The sequence below is a fragment of the Hyaena hyaena genome, unplaced genomic scaffold, assembly GCF_003009895.1.
Source record: "Hyaena hyaena isolate Hyena2069 unplaced genomic scaffold, ASM300989v1 scaffold_631, whole genome shotgun sequence".
NCBI classification, from domain to species: domain Eukaryota; kingdom Metazoa; phylum Chordata; class Mammalia; order Carnivora; family Hyaenidae; genus Hyaena; species Hyaena hyaena.
The window spans coordinates 878,204-898,136 of NW_024081264.1; the positions used below are offsets into that span (position 1 = coordinate 878,204).

General features: G+C 43.2%; 1 protein-coding gene across 7 annotated transcripts; it reads right to left on the reverse strand.

Moving 5' to 3' along the window:
- Nucleotides 1–286: 286 nt before the first annotated feature.
- Nucleotides 287–19,385, reverse strand: HNRNPF (heterogeneous nuclear ribonucleoprotein F). 7 transcript variants are annotated; one of them, XM_039257747.1, is made up of 5 exons: nt 19,323–19,385; nt 18,935–19,002; nt 7,260–7,390; nt 5,378–5,443; nt 287–2,200 (listed from the first exon to the last, which is right to left on the reverse strand). In XM_039257747.1, the coding sequence occupies exon 5, from the start codon at nt 2,147–2,149 to the stop codon at nt 905–907; it is 1,245 nt and encodes a 414-aa protein (XP_039113678.1). In that variant the 5' UTR covers nt 2,150–2,200; nt 5,378–5,443; nt 7,260–7,390; nt 18,935–19,002; nt 19,323–19,385; the 3' UTR covers nt 287–904. The 7 variants fall into 7 exon arrangements, with proteins under 7 accessions (XP_039113678.1, XP_039113679.1, XP_039113677.1 ...); XM_039257748.1 differs by lacking the exon at nt 7,260–7,390; XM_039257746.1 differs by lacking the exons at nt 18,935–19,002; nt 19,323–19,385 and adding an exon at nt 8,219–8,335.
- Between the last annotated feature and the right edge of the window lie 548 nt (nt 19,386–19,933).

The following is a 19,933-nucleotide window of genomic DNA, read 5'->3' on the forward strand; positions in this document are numbered from 1 at the left end:
GCAGGACATTACAAATGGCTAAGAACAGCACTCTGGTCTCATGGGAGGCTGGGACTGTGTGCTTCTATTTTAATACTCTTGGGGATTTGTATTCAGTCACCATTTCTGCCACTCATTTAATATTTTAAAAATCAAACTTTTAATTTAGCCTTGGCATAGGAATAGAGAAATCTTTCATGTGCTAAATTATTTTGAAATTCACACTGAAATACAGCAGTATTAAAACAAGTTCTCTTAAACCATCCATTTTGCTACTTTTTGGTGAGTATATAGTCGGTGCCAGTCATTGTGGAAAAATCTTTATTTTAAGAAAAAAATTTAGTTAACAAAAAAATTTAACAAGTTTCACTTAGCAAAATACACCCAAAAGGAAATCACAGTACAAAGAAAGTTTTAAGTCAAGGCCTCACCAATTCCTACAGTATTAGTAATGTGTCTCAATTTTCAAAACTAACTTATTTTTAAAAGCTTAAACTTAACCTAAAAGATTTTAAATGAAAATAAACTAGAATGAACAAACATGAGAAATGTTCCTTTTTGAATTAGGGATCTAGCACCTTGAGTTTTCCAAAAAAGTACGTCTCCCCAATGTGTTCACGGTGATGTGGTGTAAAAGATCCATTTAATGTACTCAAAACTACTTTAACTCAGATAACATCACTCTGAAGTATACTACCAAAATGTTAATTGAGAAAAGCTGAAAATAGTTTTAGTTTACTCAATATCACATGCTAGAAGAAAGTTTGCATGAGAAAACACTGAAGAGGTAATTTTTTAATCCAGATTTCACAAACTCATGGTGCAAAATGGGTCCCACATCTTTCTCTAGAGTAGTAACTGCTTTTCACTGCTTGTTGGCTGCCTGTGAAAATTTGATTGCAATAACTCAAATGCTCCTACAAAACTAGTCATACCCACCCATGCTGTTCTGGCCTCCATAGCCAGCCCCATAACAGCCACTCACAGACTGGCTCTCGAGGCCACTGTAAGTGGACTGGGCCGACACCCCCATGCCTTGCATCATCTGGCTGCTATATGCCCCATTGCTGGCCCCAGTTGTGGAATTCAGGAAAAGTTCTATGTATCTGTGTTGCATGTTGGCCCGGTCTTTGGACATTGCTGCCACAGCTTCTTCGTGAGTGGCAAACTCAACATCGGCTTCGCCCGTCACTCTTCCATCAGGGCCAATCTCAATATGGACTCTCACAGGGTTGAGTGGAGAGAAGAAGTTGTAAATGTCGTTCTCTGTGGCTTTGTATGGCAGCCCTCTCATGTGAACACAGTGTCCAGTGGTACTCTGGACAGTGAACTCGCCGTCTCCGTATCTGTGGTCATACATGCCTGAGAGACAATAACTGAGGTCTCTCCCAAACAGATCAGTGGTGAAGCCGTAGCCATCGCTGAGGCCGCTGTACTCCTCATAGCCCCCATAGCCTGCACTATAAGCACCAGACCTCATCCTCTCCAGGCCTGCTTGCTTGACAATGCCAATATACCTTCTGGCTGTGCCAGGGCGGTCATAGGGCCCTGGCCGCTGTACAGACATGAACTTCAGAGGGGGATCCGAGTATGACCTAACTTCTTCCTGACTGCTCTTAAACACTTCAATATACCTGTGCCCTATTCTCTCCTTGTGCTTCCCTAGGGCCTTCTCAGCTAACTCCTGTGAGGCAAACTGCACAAAGGCTTCCCCTGTAATCTTGCCCTCGGGGTCCACAGGCAATGTGATCCCGTTTGGCACAATTTCCAACCCTGAGAAGAACTGAACAATTTCTTCCTTGGTGCATCCAAATGGGAGTCCTCGGAGCCGCACGAAGCCATCATTGGCGGTGTCGGCACTGTTTGGACCACTGTGCTTCAACACCCAATCCATCTCGGTTCTGTGGGACTTGAACACCTCAATGTACCGGTGTCCCATGCTTTCCCTGTCTTTTTTAAGGGCCATTTTTACATCATCTTCTGATTCAAGTTCAACAAAAGCCTCACCACTCTGCCTGCCTTCTCTAGTGTAGATGAAATGAACGCCTGCAGCCCCATCATGTATTGTGCAGTCAGAAAGGAAATTCTGCACATCCTCAACAGAGCAGGACCAGGGCAGGCCACGGAGCTTGACCACAAAGCCTTCACCTCCCTCGGGGCCCAGCATCATGGACACTTGAGAGGATAGACGTCAAACAAGCTTGGGTGCAGCTTTTTGTGGCTGAAAAGAAAGCAAAAACTACTTTACATAATTTTTCATTTATTATGTACAAGAATATGCAGTAAATGTTTTGATTTTACAGACAAAAAAGATTAAATATGTTAAGAAAATATACCAAATACATTTGAGCTGAGTCAATCCCAGATCGCCCCCCAAATGTACATATTACTCAGACTGAAAAAGAATTAGGAGACTTAAAAAAAATAAAATAGGTTTGTCACTCTCAGTTCTATTGGTCAATTATTTTAAGTTCTAGAAGAGAAGACAAAAGAATGAAGTCAGTCAATATTTAGAAACAGAGAACTTTTCAGAACTGGAGGAACACAGGAAATTACACTGGTTGAGTAAAAGTCAAGAGGATCGGTGTACCCTGGTGCCATGATCACAGAGGAATTAATACTGGTTAGGTTAGACCAAGAGCATTTTCTTGTTATTAGAGAAAAAGCAGAGCAAGTAACATATGAAAGGTCCAACTGCATAAGTATAAGGGAAAAACAATTACTGACAAACTACTACTGAGGCATTTTTATAATTTAAATATTTGACAAAAATCACTCTATGCAGCACTCACTTTTGCCAATGTGCAAAAGGATGATTTTGTAATGATTTCAGTCCTTCCCCCTACAACAAAGGGAACTCATATGCTTTCTCCTTTTATTGTACGTGCCCAGTGAAACAGCCCAGGAAGACTAAGGATCTGTTTCACGATTGTACTGAGTGGCTTAGCAGCACACATTTTGGACCAGACAGTTCCCTGTTGTGGGGAACAGGCCTGTGCACCGCAGCATGTCAGGCAGCATCACTGGCCTCTAGCCACTAGCTGCCAGAAGCACCTCCCTCTCCAGTTGTGACAACCCCAAATCTATCTCCCAACATTCCCAAATGTTCCCTGGGGGTAAAGTCCCAGTCCCAAGTGGGAATGACTACTGTAGAATCGGGGTCACCAACTTTAAAATTGGCCCCTGATACTGCCTACAGTTCTACCACACCCCCAACTCTCCCACGGCCCTGAGTAATCTCTGGCAAACTCCCCTAATCTTCTCATCTTTGGGTGATCATCTAGTTCCAAAAATTTATAGGGAAGAAGTTGCTTCTCCCATTAGCTGACATTAGCAGGATCACAATCCTGCTCTGGTCCCAAATCCATTCACCCTCGAGAAATTCTTTATCTTCAGTCTTCACTGAACACAACCTCCTTAGTAATGTGTACGCCCATAATGCCATAATCTACCTTCCTTGACCCCAACTTTCCCTCCAGCTACTTGCTGACCCTCTCAGTAAAAATCTCCTCAGAAGGCAGGCCTCCACTGTCCCCTCTACTGCTCACCATAAAAAGGGCAAAACCTTTCACTCCACTGGGAAGAAAAGAGAATTCTCTTATCTTCATTTTACTTGTTCCCACAGCAGGATTTAAGCACTCCCTTCAGAAATCCTTTCTCCCTTTGGCTCTTATAATGTAACCATCTCCTGGTTTTAGATAGGTTCTCCCAGCTTCTTCCTGTGAGTCCTTCTTCAACATTCAAATGCAGGGAATCACTGGACTTGGGAGTCCTTTTCTAGGCAGCCTCACAGGATCCTGGTCAACTAGTTCTGGGCCAAAGACACCCAAGTCCCCAGCCTTAGGCTTCCTGAGACCCAGACAGGTGCAAAACTCCCATCCACAGCTTCTATACACCACAAATGAAAGCAGCATTTTTCTCTGACACTCTTTTACAATGCTCTGGCTGCAGGTATAAAAAGCCTTACCTGTCATCCCAAGGTTCTAGAAAGAAAATGGAGTAAACCTTGGACAACTTCACCCAATGAATTCATTATCTCTCTGGAATGATCCCATTCACCACCCTAACCCACATTCCCAAATCCTATTCAGGAACTCTTGCATTCAACAAATAATAAAAGTTTCTCACAATTCTATACTCAGTCCCTAGCCATTCAAGGCACAGTAAGAGCTCAGTAACTCCTTCAACTGTCAAACTTTCTTTCTGCATTGCTATAATATCACTTTCTACTTCCTCATTTCTAAATTCCAGTACCAACAGCCCATGCCAGGATACTCTTACCTGGTTCTTCTTCTCCAAGTGTAACGGCTAGCTCTTACTGCAACCCAATCAGCAGCTCAAAGTGTTCTCCTAAAACTGACTTTATGTCATTCTCCTGTTCTAAGTTCTCAGTGGCTTCCCACTGGCATTGGAGCACAAACCACAGTATTAAGGGAATGCTCAGACCTTGCAACTCTGGCCTCCAACACAATTATCTAGTTTACAGAACTCCTATTAAAATAACAAAAAAACAAAAAACCCTCCATTATCCATTTTCTTATGTCTGGAATGTGCCAAGCTTTCTGCTCCCTTGCATTTCACACACATGATAATTATCTCTCCAAATACACTCCACCCAACCTTCTGTCTAGTTAAATCCTACTAATCCTTAAAGTCTCAGCTTGAACATATTACCTTTCCACAAGATCTTCCCCTTTGAATTAAATCTTATGGTTCTACAAATGTGTCTTCAAAACTGCTTGGAAAGCCTACCAGGGACAGACTGTGTCTGTTCCATTGGTCACTGTGGCCCCACCCCCAGCACAGCAGGCCCAAGATTAGCAAGAGATTAACTGATGGCCATGTGAGGTCAACACCTCCCTCTACAATATGGTAGTCTAGGCTGAAAGACATGCAGGAAGCATAAGAGAACACAAACATTTCATAAGAATTACTTAAAATACCTAACATTGTACAGATTATAAATGCTTTGCTTCAGAAAATAAAGTTTCAAAAGCAAAGTGACTTCTCTGAAAAGTACATTCTTTTCTCAAACACATGTCTACTAATATTCAATACAAATTAATTTATGCTCTGGAATTATTTTTCTCTTCCACTTCTCACAAGAAGTCCTAGGACTTGTAATTCCTTATTCTTCTTTCAACGAAACTCAAACCTAATTTTAGATGCAAACATAACTCAGTATCTTCACTTTGCCCTCAGCATCTTCTACATTTGGATTCCTTGTGGAGTTCCACAGTAGTCAGGACATTAACTAAAACTCAGTAGAAGAATGCTATGGATTTCTGCTCAATCTTAAATTTAAAGCTAAAAACAAAACTTTCATTTCACAGTAAGAAAATCTCCTGCTTAAATATACGAAACGTAAACAGAAATTACTTTTTTTTAAAGCGCTCACCTTAAAGAACAACCCGGGGGGGGATGCCCACAGTCTGGAGACACTCCTGGTAGGTAACGAATTGTCCTAAAAAAGAGTGATATGGCCGTCTGCCTCAGTGCTCCAGCACTCACCAGAACAACCAGGGGTGGTGGTGCTGGGGCTGGGATGGGTTTCAGTTCCCTTTCTCCAAGAAAGGGCAGGTTGAGACTGCTGCAGTTCCTTTATAGCCAGAAGTTTCCATAATTAAAGCACACACCCAAGACAGCCCCCACAGCATTTAAAAGGTTTACCTTTTCATAGGGTAATACAGAGGATAACGGCAAGGAAACACCTCACTAGCCTTGATGAGACTTAGAAAACTCTTAAGCTCTGAGGAAATCTAAATACCGAGGGTGGGAGGGGCTTCTTTAGGGAGGAAATGGAGTAAGGCCCGAACAGTCCCTGGTAGGGACCTCAGCGGCAAGAGGTGAGAGACTCCAGATGCAGCCAGACCTTTTCTGGGATGAGCTCCATAGTCAGCTTGCTAGAAACCGTTCAACGGAACTTACAATTTACAAGAATCCTTGGGGGGGTCAGGGTGGAGATATTCAAGTCTTTCCTTCCCAGTTTTATTTGGTAACTTCATTTCTTGTGACCTGTATTTGCTCTAACATTGATATTTTATTTAACTGACAAGAATATAAGATGTTAAATTACGCTTTTCAGTTAAAAAAAAAAAAAAAAAAAAAAAACAAACCAAACATCATCCCTACCACTGTCCACCCACAGCCAAGTGATGAAGGTGTTCCAAAGGACCAGGATATATGAAGTCCAAGGAGTACATGGAGGACTAAACTACATTCTTAGTTTGGAAAAGTCCAGTTAATTTCACTGAGAGCAACTGTGTTAAACGTAAATTTGTCTTAAGAGTCTCCTGTGATTATTACATAAGATACTATCCTGGTACTGTTGGGGGAACCCTGTTTGGGGGAACCCTGTATAACAGTAAAGAATTAACAGTTTAAGAAGCAATTAATTTCAAACTCCCTGGAAGATGGTTTTCAAAAACCTTCAATCGTCCCTCCCTCTTGTCACCAGAAAAGAGTGGAATCTGAAAGGTAGAACCCAGGCATCTTAAATGACCTGATTCCCTTCTTTTATGGTTTACTCCAGCTCCTGGCTCCTTCCAGTGTGTTCTGCAGACCAACATCTTGGGGACCAGACCCTCCTTGGATATGCGCGTGCAGGGGCGGCCAGACACACTAAGGCCAATTTTCACAAGACTAAAATGGGTGTGCATGACCGTGAACACACACGTTGAAGCATACAGAGCACAAATCTCACAAGTACCACGTTATCACTGGAGTGTGAAAAAAAAAATACTGCTCTTCGGTCCCACAACTGGAGATTCTAATTATCTGTACTGTACAGGAAGTTGTTAAAATGTGAGATTCTAAAACAACGCATATGATGGGATACGACAAAATTCTGCATTTCTAACAGACTCCTAGGGCTCCTGGGAGGCTCTCCAGAATGTGCTCTCTCCTTCACTCTACTGGTTAGACGGGATTTAGTTCGGATTCAGGTAGATCCAATCAAGATAAACAGGGCGCGCCTCCAAGTGCCATGACTGATTAGGTTTATCTACGGAGTACACAGGGTGGCTTAAACCCCCATCTTGTTCAGGAAAGGGTATTCAATAGGACCTTGGCTTTACCCCCTTTTAGGTCTGTGTTGCAGTAGGACCTAGGGATCAATTTCGCCTTTATTTGTAAATAAATATTAACCTGCAGCCGGTTGCACGCAAGAGCAAGGTTGTCCTAGGTGTCTTAATTACTCAGAAAGTTCTACTCTTAAACTACAGTGAGAAAGAGACGCTGCCTCAGGATTACGCAATTAACATTTTTGCTCTAAGACTTACCGCTGAAGGGAGAACTGATTTCTATTTTCAAACAAGCGCAGTTTACAGCCAAAGGACCCCTAATTCCACCCGACGCTTAAAAACGCAGAAGGCTCCGGTAAAGTCCAGGTGCGTCTCCTTTTGTTATTAACCTGAAATTGAAACTGCGCTCTTAAGCTCGCAGCCGCGGGCCGCCAGGGGCGCGAATGAGCGATTTCGGCGGGAAGCACAGCGGCGCTCACAGGCGCTGAGCTCCTGGGGCGGGGTACGCGGACGAGGTGCGGGGGGCGCCTCACTCGTCGTCTACCTGGCGGATCCGAGAACCTACGCTCAGCTCAGCCCCACAGGAAGGCCGGACCCCAGAGCGCCCAGTCGCGGGGCCTGGGCGGGATCTGCGGGAGCTTCCGGGGCGGGGACGGGACGAGCGGAGGGAGGGGGGAGGAGGAGGGAGGAAGGAGGAGGGGGCAGAGAGGATTCTCGGGCCTCGCGGGAGGGGGGAAGGGGAAGAGGTCACAAGGCGAAGTCTTCCCGGGCCTGGTGGTGGGAGGGGAGACGGGGGGGAGGGGTAAGTTTACGAAGGCGGGAGTGGGAAGTTCTCGGCCGCCGAGGAGGGAGTGAGGTGGGGCCAGCGTTCTCCGTCCCGGCTTCGCGGAGACGCGGGGGAGGGGGCGGAGCTCCCGCATCGGAGGGGGGGGGCTCTCTGGGGCGGCCAGGGAAGAGTTTCCCGGGACCCATGGGGGGCGGAGCTCCTGAGTCGGGTCGGGGGGACTTCCTGGGGCCAAAGGGACGCTGGGGTAGAAGAGTTCCTGGGGCAATGAGGGGGAAGAAAGAGTTCCTGGAGCGGGGGGGGGGGGGGTGGGGAGTTGCGGAGGAGAGGGAAATGAGTTCCCTAGACTCGCCAGGGGCGGTGGGGGTATACTGGGGGCTGGGTGAGGATGGATGGGCGGGTGGGTGGGGGTCGTCCGCTCGCGGCGGCTCACCACGACGGGTCCGGAGTCCGGAAGGCCGGCGCGCGGGGCTGCGTCCGGGAGGCAGAGGCCGCGTGACTGAGGGCGGCGGGCCGGACGTGGGTCACGGGGTGTAAAGGAGGAAGTGCCACCGACGGGCCCGCCAAGATGTCACCAATGGAAACGCGTCCTGCAGGTGCGGCCCGCGCGGTCGGCCCAGGCAGGAAGTGGGAGGAAGGAGGGAAGAAAAGCAACTAGGAAGACCGTTCCGAGTGAGTTTTCAGGAAAGGTGCCAAGATGGGGAAAAGTCCATCTCGTACCAGCACACGAGAGGGGTAGTTCCGCACGGTTTAGGTTTAAGAAGAAACCGTAGACTCAAAAAAAAAAAAAAAAAAAAGAGGGAAAATACACCAAACCTCTTTAAGAGAATTTAGAATGGAAACTAATGGACAAAAGGGAGAAGCTCTTTCTATATACAGTCTTGTTTTATATATATGGCCATGGGCTCCTATAAATATTTTCCATCAATCTGAAAGATAAATTTTAAAACTCGATTTTTTAATACCCGAAAAAGAATTACATTTCATGAACCACTGAATCGGAATTCAAACGATCTTGAAAATAATTACTAAAGCAACTGCAGTGTGAACAGTGACTGATTTCAAAGAATTTAAAATTTTTAGTTGTAATTATGGTGCTGTAATTTTATTTTTGGAGTCATTACTTAGAGATGTATTTGATGTCTAAAATCTGTTTCTAAATCTGAGTGGGATTACAGATGAAAACAGGGTCTATGACAGTAATTATTTAAACTAGGTGATGGGTACTGGAGTTTCATTATATTTTTGCCTCTACTTTTCTGTTAAACACCTTTATTAATGAAATTACTTAATAAAAACTATTAATCTATTTACTAGAAAAAGCTATGAAATTTAGGATTTATACAGAACCTACTAGAGGAGAGTATGCAAAGCCAGACTGGGGGAAATTCTGCAAGGACAAAGGAGTTCAGTCTTTCATTAGAAAATATCAGTCTTTCATTAGAAAATAGCTCCAAGGAAAAAGACCAAGTGAACACCTAACTGAATAAAAGATTTTAAAAGAATTCATAACACACAGAAGCATATTTGAATTTTGAGTCAAATAATAAAAATTTAAGATTTTGACACTGACTAAATACTTTAAAGTATAAAGTATTATATTTACTTTTTATTGAATTGTAGTTATGTTAAAAAAAAAACTTGCAGAGATTCACTTGGAAGTATTGGGAGATGAAGTAATCTGCTGTAATTTGCTTAAAAATTAAGTGGGGGATGTAAAGAAAAACTGTCCTTGACTGGTTAATTGTTGAAGCTGGGTGTTAAGATTAAAAATTCAGCCATCCCATGGAAAGTGAGTCACAGATACTAAAAACTGAATTAAAGAGAAATAAAACAGTATTTTGAAGAATTAACCACAAAATTGTCCTGTTTTGGGAAAAAATAGTCTACAGAACTAAGGTACCTTGACTGCTTTGTTTTCACTTTAGTTTATTTTGAGCAGAGAGGGGCAGAGAAAGGGAGCCAGAGACAGAATCCCAAGCAGGCTCCTTATTGTCAGTGCTGAGCCTCAGCACACTGGCTTGAACTGACCTGAGTCTTGCAAGAGTTGGACCCTTAACGACGGAGTCATCCAGGCACCCCTTAATTTCACCTCTTAAAAACCTCTTCAAAATATATCCTGGGTAATCTCTATGATTGGTGTGCATTTTCTCACTTATTTGAATATATTTCTTGCAGTTAAGTAAGTTTTACACATGCCTTCTTGGCTTAACTGGTCGGTGACGCTGGGGAGGCGACTGTTAATAATTGATCAGCTATGATAGGGTTCCTGCCCAGTGAAGGAACAACAAGTACCGAAGACACAGGGGAGCATGCTGTGCCCAGACCAATGAAAGAGGAAAGCAGAGAAGATCTGAGACCAATGAAAAGAGGAAGATCCTCCACACAGCTTAGAAAGCCTGGTTTGGTATTTTGTACTTTAGTCTAAGGCCAATGAGAAGTCACTTAATTGTTTCAAAATGGAATGTGGTGTAATTTGAGTTTTTGCTTTTTAACAGAACAATCTAGCTGTTATCTAGAAAACTAATGGTGGGAACAGTTGCATAGGGATATGAGAAGCAATGACACGAGTTTGGGAAAAAATGGTGGTATCCTGCAATAAAAACATTGTGGTAGAAATGAAGCAATTGTGAAAGGATTTGAGTGATGTGCAGAAGATACAATTTGCCAAATTGGAGTCATTAACGAAGAAATATTGTGCACTTATTAAAAAAAAATATTGTGCACTTACAAAATGCAGGCACTGTGCTAGGTCCACAGAACAGTGGACTAGGAAATCAATAAAGAAAGAAAGGTGTATGATGACAAATTCTGAATGACCCAAAACTAGAAAATAGGGATTAATTTACACTGGGGATCTGAGGAAGTGACAAACCAAAAATGCAAGTGAGGGAGAGAGGATATGAAACTTTTTCCCCCTGGTAAATATGTAAGGTTTAAAAGTAGAATTTAGGGGCGCCTGGGTGTCTCAGTTAAGCGTCCGACTTCAGCTCAGGTCACGATCTCACCGTTTGTGAGTCTGAGTGGCCCACTGGGCTCTGTGCTGACAGCTCCAGAGCCTGGAACCTCCTTCAGAGTCTGTGTCTCCCCCTCCGTCTACCCCTCCCATGCTCATGCTGTCTCTCAATGATAAAAACGTTAACAAAAAAAATTTAATTAATAAATGTACAACTTTTTGTTCCTTTGTACATTACCCTTATTCCTTCCTCAATGCTTGTTCAAATTTACTTTTTTAAATGCAGCACTCTACCAGGGTCTGGTTTTTGTGTTGGTTGCTTTGTGGCAAATCCTTTATTTTTTTAAGATTTTATATTTTTAGGGCACCTGACTGGGTGGCTCAGTCGGTTAGTTGAGCGTCCAACTTCAGCCTGGGTCATGATCTCACGGTTTTTGAGTTCGAGTCCCACACTGGGCTCAGATCCTCTGACCCCCCCTCTCTCTGCCCCTCCCCTGCTCTCTCACAAAAATAAAACATTAAAAAAAAGATTTTATATTTTTAAGTAATCTCTATATAGTAGTAGAATTTCTAGAGATTCGAACTTACAACCCAGAGATCAAGAGTCCCATGCTCTACCAACTAAGCAAGCCAAGAGCCCCATTGCAAATCCTTTTAATCTTAATATTCAGCTCTTATTAATTTCAAAAAAGACATTTTTTAGTATTATTTCTGCTGCTTATGTTGGTTTTCCACTTGAACAAAGATGGATCTGGGGAAAAAGCAATTCCTTGCCAAAGGACAGTATATGAGAAGAGCCCAGACCCCTAATTTGTTATGGATAGTTTTCCTGTTCACTGGACATTACACTGGAAACCAAGTCTCTTCTAACCTAGCAATTTTATAAAGTCAGGGGCTCTTAAACATTTCTGGCTGTCAGACAGTCTCTTGAGAATATGACCTAGGTCAGAACCGCGGCTTCAAGAAAACACATCCCCACACAGTTGTACCAAAATTTTCAAGGGACTTGTGCTTCTGAAATGTGAGAATGCTTTAACTTTTTTTTTTCTTAACATTTATTTTCGAGAGACAGAGAAAGACAGACCCTGAGTGGGGTAGAGGCAGAGAGACAGAGGGGAGAAACAGAATCTGAAGTAGGCTCTAGTATCTGAGCACTCAGCAAAGAGCCCACATGCAGGGCCTGAACTCACAAACTGTGAGATCATGCATGACCTGAGCCAGTCGGATGCTTAGCCACCTGAGCCACCCAGGCACCCTGAAGTGAGAAATCTGACCCTATCCAAGTTCAATACATAAAGCTATCTCAGAGCTATAAAGAGAAGCTGTAGATGGATCATTAACATTCCAAATGTTTATTACTATTACTATATTTTTATCCACCAAAGGGGATATAGATGATCCGTAAGAAAAAGGAAAGCTATTTTCCATTATTTTTTAACTATTAAGCCCTTTAGTTTATGTATGGTAGCTAAGTCTGCAGTAATAATATACTGTTACCCCCAGTGTTCATTTCACAAAATCTGTGTTAATTAAAAAAGCTAAAATCGTATAGTACAATGTTAGGTAAATTATAATGCCTATATTAAAGTAAGGGAAAAATTTTTTATCCAACATAGAACAAGCAACTCTTGCTGTGACGCTACTGATTGCATTCTACAGATGACTCAACAATCAAAATCCAATTTTACCACAGAGGGGAAAAAATATATCAGGTAAAGTTTTCCTAAAAAGAAACACTGCTATTTGACTTCCATTGCTAAAGATAAAATCTGTTCTCAAGTGAGGGATTCATCATCTCTATTAACTGGTAGTGCTTTCCCCACCCACAGTAGGAAATCTGATTCTAGCCTAAGAAATATAAAGAGGGGAAAGTGGGGAATCTGTTAAAATACAACTGCTAGGAAGACAGTCTCCGATCCACCTCCCCTTCCAACTCTCCTGTAGCTCTCTCCTCCTGAGTAAGCAGCCCCTGGATGGGTGACCATTTAGACCCAACATTCAGGAAGGCCTGTGGGCTACACCATAGTCTCCTAGAGCCATGGCTGCAGTACATGCCCACAGTCCCTTGAGCCTGGGGCTCTGTGGAGAGCTGACACTTGGTCAGGTCCCATGCAGCTGCCTGCCAGAGGACCAGAGCACACTGCCCTGGGAGAGCAGAGAACAGAACCAAGAGGAAAGGAATGGGACAATGCACAGCAGTGGCTCAAGCACCCAAAGAGAATGCCATGCATCCAGACAACAGCTTAAAACAGCAGTTATCAGGGAATGAGAAGTGCTGAACAAAACCATCCATTTTTTAACAGAAAAAAATGAGCACTTCCAGATACTAAGTTACAGAATATAAAACTTTTTAGTACTAACAATCAAATTTTGAGTTTATAAAGTTAGTAACAAACTGAAAGGATAGCAGCCTAAAAAACACGTGCAAGAAATATCTCAAAAAAGAGAAAAATACAAATGGAAAAAGATGAAATTTGGAGGACACATGATGTAACATGAGACAAAAGAAATAACATGTCAATAATAGGGATTCCAGAAGGAGAAAGACACAAATAGAAGAGAACAGATAAGGAATGGAAGATTTTCCTGGCTTAAGAGAAACGTGGTTGTGTGGTTCCCAACAGATATTTTTAAAAGACATAACCTAGGCATATGTTGCTAAAACTCCTAAATTTAAAGTATAGAAAAAACTGCTTGGTAAAAGAACAAATTGGGTACAAAGGATAAAAATATGATAGCTGTTAACCACATGTGCCTACTGAACATTTGAAATGTGACAAGTACAAATTGACATGTGCTGGAAGTATAAAACGTACACCGAATTGCAAAGATTAAAACAAGAGTATAACATCTCAATTTTAAAATATTGACTACATGTTGGAATATTTTAGATAATAGTTCATGAAAATACATATACTAAATTAAAATATTAAAATTCATCCCAACTTATTCTACAAAGCCAGTATCACCCTTCTTTATGGGCTCAAAATTTCATCATTAGAGTAGGCCATAATCCATTATCTCTGGTGTCCTTTTAAGAAGGGAAAATTTGGACACAAAGAAGATGAGGCAAGATACAAAGAGAGCCATCTAACAAACCAAGGAGAGAGGTCTGGAATATATCATTTCCTCATGGCCCTTTGAGGGAGCCAACCTTGCTGATGCGTTGATCTAGGACTTCTGACCTCCATAACTTCAAGACTACAAATTTCTGTTAAGACACCCAGTCTAGAGTATTTTGTTATGGCAGCTCTAACAAACTAAACACTGATACCAAAACCAAACAGACTTCACAGGAAGAGGTAACTACATACTAATATCTCTGAAGAGTAAAGGTGCAAAATTCCTCAACAAAATACTACAAACTGAATCTAGCAACATGTAAGAAAAGTTATATACACCATGCCAAAGTGGGATGTATCCCAAGAATGCTTAAGGGTGCTTCAATGTTAAATGTTCTTGAATTAGATAGTAGTGGTGGTTTTTTACAACGCTATGAATTTACTAAAAACCTCTCATTTGTACTAAGTGAGCTGTATGGTATGTAAATTAAAAATGAAACAAATTACATTTGTCATTCATGTTCTACTGGACAGCATAATTCTAACCAAATATTGTGTAAAGCAGAACAAAGACCCTAGGAGCTGTCAATAATGGATCATCTTTGCAATGCAGATAGACTAAGCAGGAAAGACTGTAACAGAAATTTGTAATATTCATACTAGGTGAGGATTTCTGTAAGAGGCCTACTGTCTGAGAAACTTAATAGGAATTGAGAATTTTCCATTCTAGTATTTTTTTTTAACCCATTAATGATTATCACTTTTTGTACTGTTTAAGAGATCTTTTTCTTAGCCCAAATCCATATGGATATTTTTCTTAACTTCTGCTTTGTTGTCATCTGCATTTTTGTTTTTATCAACAATCAACCTGGAATTGATTTTCCATTTCCAAGAGTGTTAGAATATTCCAAGAGTGTTAGAATTAGTTTACCAAGTTTCCACAGGTTAATTTTGCTCATGAGCTGAGATTAAAAAATTCCTGAAGAAATTATCAGCTAACCAAATCCAGCAATACCCAAAGCAATAATCATGACCAAGTTGGGTTTATTCTAGGAATGCAATTGTAGCTCATCATTTCAAAGTCAAGCCCTGCAATCTGTCACACTGACATTAATGAAGGTAAAATGAGTTAACTAAGGATTTTTCATGTTTTATGAGAAATGCTAAGAAATATCCTACACAATAGAAGGAAAAAAATAGATGAATTCCACAAACCATGACCCCAAACCCAGAATACGGGAAAATACTGAAAAATTTAATTACATAAATACGAAAAAACAAAACCTAAAACAAAAACCTCCAAATCTCTTATGAATAGCTAAAAAACACTAAGCTAAACAAAAATACCAGGCTAAAGTGGGAAAAATATTTGCAATTTTTTCCCAAAGCATTAATATCCCTAATATATAGAGCATCTAAAAAGAGATAGTTCAACTACCCAAAAAGGAAAATGGACTAGAGGTATAGTAGGCAGAAATGACCTTAAACATGAAAAGATACTCAACTTTACCATTTAAGATAAAATTTGAAATAACATTTAAAATATCTACCATATTGGCAAAAAATACAGAATTTTGAAAACACATTCCCTTGGCAAGGCTATAAATAAGCAGGCACTTTCAAATATCCTTTGTGGAAATATTAAATGGCTCCCCAAAAAGCAAAGACACCTGCAAAGGCTACTCATCGACTCCACTTCTAATAGGAAAAGGCTAGAAACAACCCAACTGCCTACCACTAGAAGTCCAGTTGAATAAACTTTGGCAGACCCACTTAAGAAAGGTACCAAAGACCACTGTGGTTCTGTCAGAGTCAGGAACTAATTTGAAGGGCTCCCAATGGCCAGAAAATTAGAATAATTGTGCACCAAATTATATGACTAAAAGCCACAGTGGATTAAAACACATCCTAATGATACCAGAAAAAGGGTCTTGGCACATGCTAGAGATTCAATAAATTATGTTAGATATTGATACATATAAATGACTCAAAAACTTAACGTGCCATTTATAAAGTACAACTTACAGTAATCAAATGATTAACAAAGAAAATTTCCTTCCTATAAAAGTATTCCTGCTAATAAATGAGACGGAATATTTAAAATATCACTGTTTTAGAAACATCAGCAAAACAAAGGGTCTAGGGAAAAGACCGTCAATGGCTGCTAACTTCACTAAGGGGGAACACCAAGAAATGCCTCAGGGAGGAGTACACAGCCCCACCAGTGAAGTATTCTTTCCAAAAAGAAAACCTCAACAGAACCAGAACTACCGTTTTATAGGAAATGCAGAGGTCAGAGATTCAAACAGCACGAATGTAATCAGAAAAACAGAAAGCCTGAGGAAGGAACTCTGTGACACTCTACCCAATTCTTTAACAAAGAAAAGAATACCTCTAGATTGCACTACTAAGGTAGCTACTTGCCACACTTAAAATGTGGCTGGTACAACTGAGATGTGCTGTACGCACTGGATTCTGAAAAAATTTTAAATATAAATTAAAATTACATGGGCAAATATTTTTTATATTATTTTTTATATATTACATTAAACTAAGTTATTAGAGTGAACTACACCCGTTTCATTTTTCTATTAAAAAATGTGAAATTACTTATGTGGCTTGTATTGTATTTCGTTGGACAGCACTGTTCTGGATTAAAACAATATTAAAACCAAATACAAGGTGTGACCTTGTCTAGATTCCAATTCAAGCCAGCTGTGAAAAAATATTATACAGTCAGGTACATTTTAACATGGGGTACTTGATGATCTCAAATAATTGTTTCTTCAGGTGTAACAATGGTATTGTAGTTCTTTTTTTAATGTATAAATGTAAGCCGAACTATTTATGAAGAAAAGCCTTATTATGTCTGGAATTGTAAAATAAGACTGGTCTTAGGTGAGGCCTGATTCTCCCTCTGACCTTCCCAAGAGGCCTCTAGTTTTCCCCAAGAACAGCAATTCAGGGCAGTAAGTTGGGGGCAGGGTCCTTGACAGAGTAGGACTGTTTCTATCACACAGATCTGAGCCCTAATTGCCAGCTGTATCCATTCCCCCCCACCCCACCCGCCCCGGGAAGTGACTTCATTTTCCCCTGGGCCTCCATTTTCTCATCTGTAACAGGGATAACAGCAAAAGCCCCCTTCCAAGACTCATGAGCATGTGACTTAAAAACATGATAAAGCTCCTAGCTCGGTGTCTAGACCCAGTAAGGGTCAATTAATGTGCTTCTACAAAAGTCTGGGAACCAGAGCTCAGATTGAGGAGGAGACTTCATCCCGTTTTTTGTAACCCCTCCAGGCACTTAGCCTGGATGAACACCATAGGTCTTTAGAGTCTCCTTCACAATTTTGGCCACATCTGACGACTAACCTATTTATTTAATCAACCCTTTCACTAAAATCAATTCGTATTTTTACTTGAATATTTTATGTTTAAAGGGAGCTTTATAACAATGCTCTAAAGTGAAAAACAGTCACTTGTCAATTAAAAAAAAGCAATACCACAAAAAGAATGTTAAAATAGAAAAAAATAAAAAGGAGACCATAATATACAATGAACCGAATCAATTTATGGAAATGCATAAGGCACCAGAAATGACTAAAGATGGACTCGCTTAAAGATTAGTAATTGGTAACATCAGAACAATCTCTCCCAACATTCATTAAAAGTAGAGATTTACTCACATATTTTAAAATGACGAATCTTCTCTAAACACTGAAAATATCACAACACTTTTCACTGACATATCCTAATATTTTATCTAACTGGAGAACCCGAAGTATTTTCACTCACTAAAAATTCAGAAACATAATTAATTAACCATTAAAAACGTGACTAAAAGTAATAGGGAGAATTAGATTAAGATAGGTATTTTCAACGTTGTTTTGAATTGAAAAGCGTATTTATCTGCAGTCTTCAAACCTCTTCCAGCTCCACCAGGTTCCGGACACCTCGGCGCCCCCACCTTCCCAATCCGGCGGTTCCCCCCCTTAGCGCTCTGCCGCTCGCGGGCTCCTCTCCCGCCACGCACGCGGCCCAGGGGCAGGCATGAGCCCGGACGCCCCACAAATACTTGTGAGTATTCGACAAGGAAACACGTTAGTTCATCCTAGGGCCTCCGGGGAAGAAAACTACTGCGAAAAAAGCGTCCCGTGGGCAGACGGGCCGGGACAGAAGAGACGCCGGGCTGGGGTCCTGCAGGAGCTGGAGGGCGGGGGGGGGGGGGGCCAGGCCTGGGGATTTGTCTGGCAGGCAGCTCGTGGGGGGTTCCTGAGAGCCCCCTTAAAGGTACAGATCAAAGGGGAGGGGCCTGTGGCCTCTCAACCGTTTCTATGAAAGACCAGGGGTCGGTCGAGTCCCCGCGCGACTCGCTCGGCGTCACCAGGCCGCCCAGAGCCACTTTCAGCGAACCACGCGGGTTCACTGAAGGTAGAGGGCGCAGCGCGAGCGCCGGCAGAGTCCAGAAGTTTCTTAGGCGCAGTCAAGAATCAGCAAATATATATTCAAGAATACAAAGAAATAAAGCACAAGGAGAAAGAAATGGCCGATTAAGCACGCTCGGCAGAAGTGTGGTCACCAGGCACAGATAACGAGAACCAAAGAGTTTCACCCAAAATGCAAACACAATACCTCTAAGAGCAGGAGACAAACGCAGACGGGCGACCAGGGCACACACGCCGCCCGGAGAGGAAGAAAAGGCCGCAGAGATCGAAAGTGGAGGCTCAGCGAGCGGGAACGTGGGAGGGGGGAGGAGTCAGCTCCCAACCAGTCTGGTGCAACTCAACCACGTGAAAGTACTGCTTTCATTTTTAAATGAAGCCCCTCTCCCACGGTCGCCGGGTGCCCTCACGGTATTCCTGGCAGGGGCGCTCAAGCTCTTCTCCCCCTGGAGTGCGCCTGCCTCCCCTAGTCCTAAATCTCAGCCCAGCGGTCTAGTCTTCGAGAGTAAGGCCCTGGATCTGAGCCCGTGGTCTACTCCCCGACTGTAAAGCCCTTGAACGCTGACCCCACCTCCCCAGACCCAAATCTCAGCCCCACTGTTCCCACCCCCAGGGGGTCCAATTCTCTGTCGGTCCCATTTGTGAGGCCCTTCAGCCTCCGACTCGCTCGCTGCCCGTCCCGCCCCTCACCTCAGGCTCCGAGTCTCCACGCTCCCGCTCTTCTTCACATCCGGCACCACGGTCGTCCCTCCGAGCACCTAGAGGGTGGAACGCGGGGAACTTGGCAGTTGTAGCAGAGGCAGTTGAGGCTTGTTTACCATCACCATGGAAACCCCTGGCAGCGCGCCCTGGGCGGGGCCTCCGAGAGGCGGGGTCTGGCGCGCAGCAGGCCCGAGTGCAAAACTCCCGCCCGTCGGGCGCACGAGGCGCTTCCGGCAGCCCCACTATTCTGGGCTTGCCCGGCCCCCGCTCGCCCCTGCACCCCAGCACCCGGGAGCAACAGCCCCGAGAGCCCGCGCCCCCGTCCCACTTCCGGCCGCTGGCGTAACCGCCAGCCGGTTTCCCCACGGAACCCCACCTTCTTCTCCAGGAAGACGCCGCGCAGCGCTACTTCCAACACGAAGCCGGAAAGACGCAAAGAGCTCGGCGCGGCGGGGCGGGGCCTCCGCAGCTGGCGTCCGGGGGCGGGGCCGCGAGGGCGCCATTGTGACGCAAATGGAGTGGAGCCAGGGATTGGTCGGCCGGGAGCGGGGCAAGGCCCGGCCTGCGGAGGGGGGGCAATGCCCAGGAGGGGAGCGGCGAGATCTTTCTCAGTGAGGTTTCAAGGCGGGGTGCGTGAGGTGGGGGAGATGATGAGCCATATTAAGCTCCTGAGGATACTGACTCAGTACCCCCACTAAACAGTAAACCGAAAGGACCCCTGGATTGAGGGCAAGCATGAGAAAAGAAAATGAGAGTTACTTCCTGTCGCGAAAAAAAATAGGGAACTGAAAACACTAAGACGGATAAAAGCGGCCCAATTGGAGGATGTAGGGAGGGATTAGCAGGTTTACTGAGGTTGCTCACGTATTATCACTTGGGCTGAGAAACTCTATTCTCTGAAGGTGACCCAGAAAGTCCCAGGGAGAATGCAAGGTTTTCAGTCACAGAACACCTGAGGCTAGACTGGATGGAAATGGCGACCCAGCT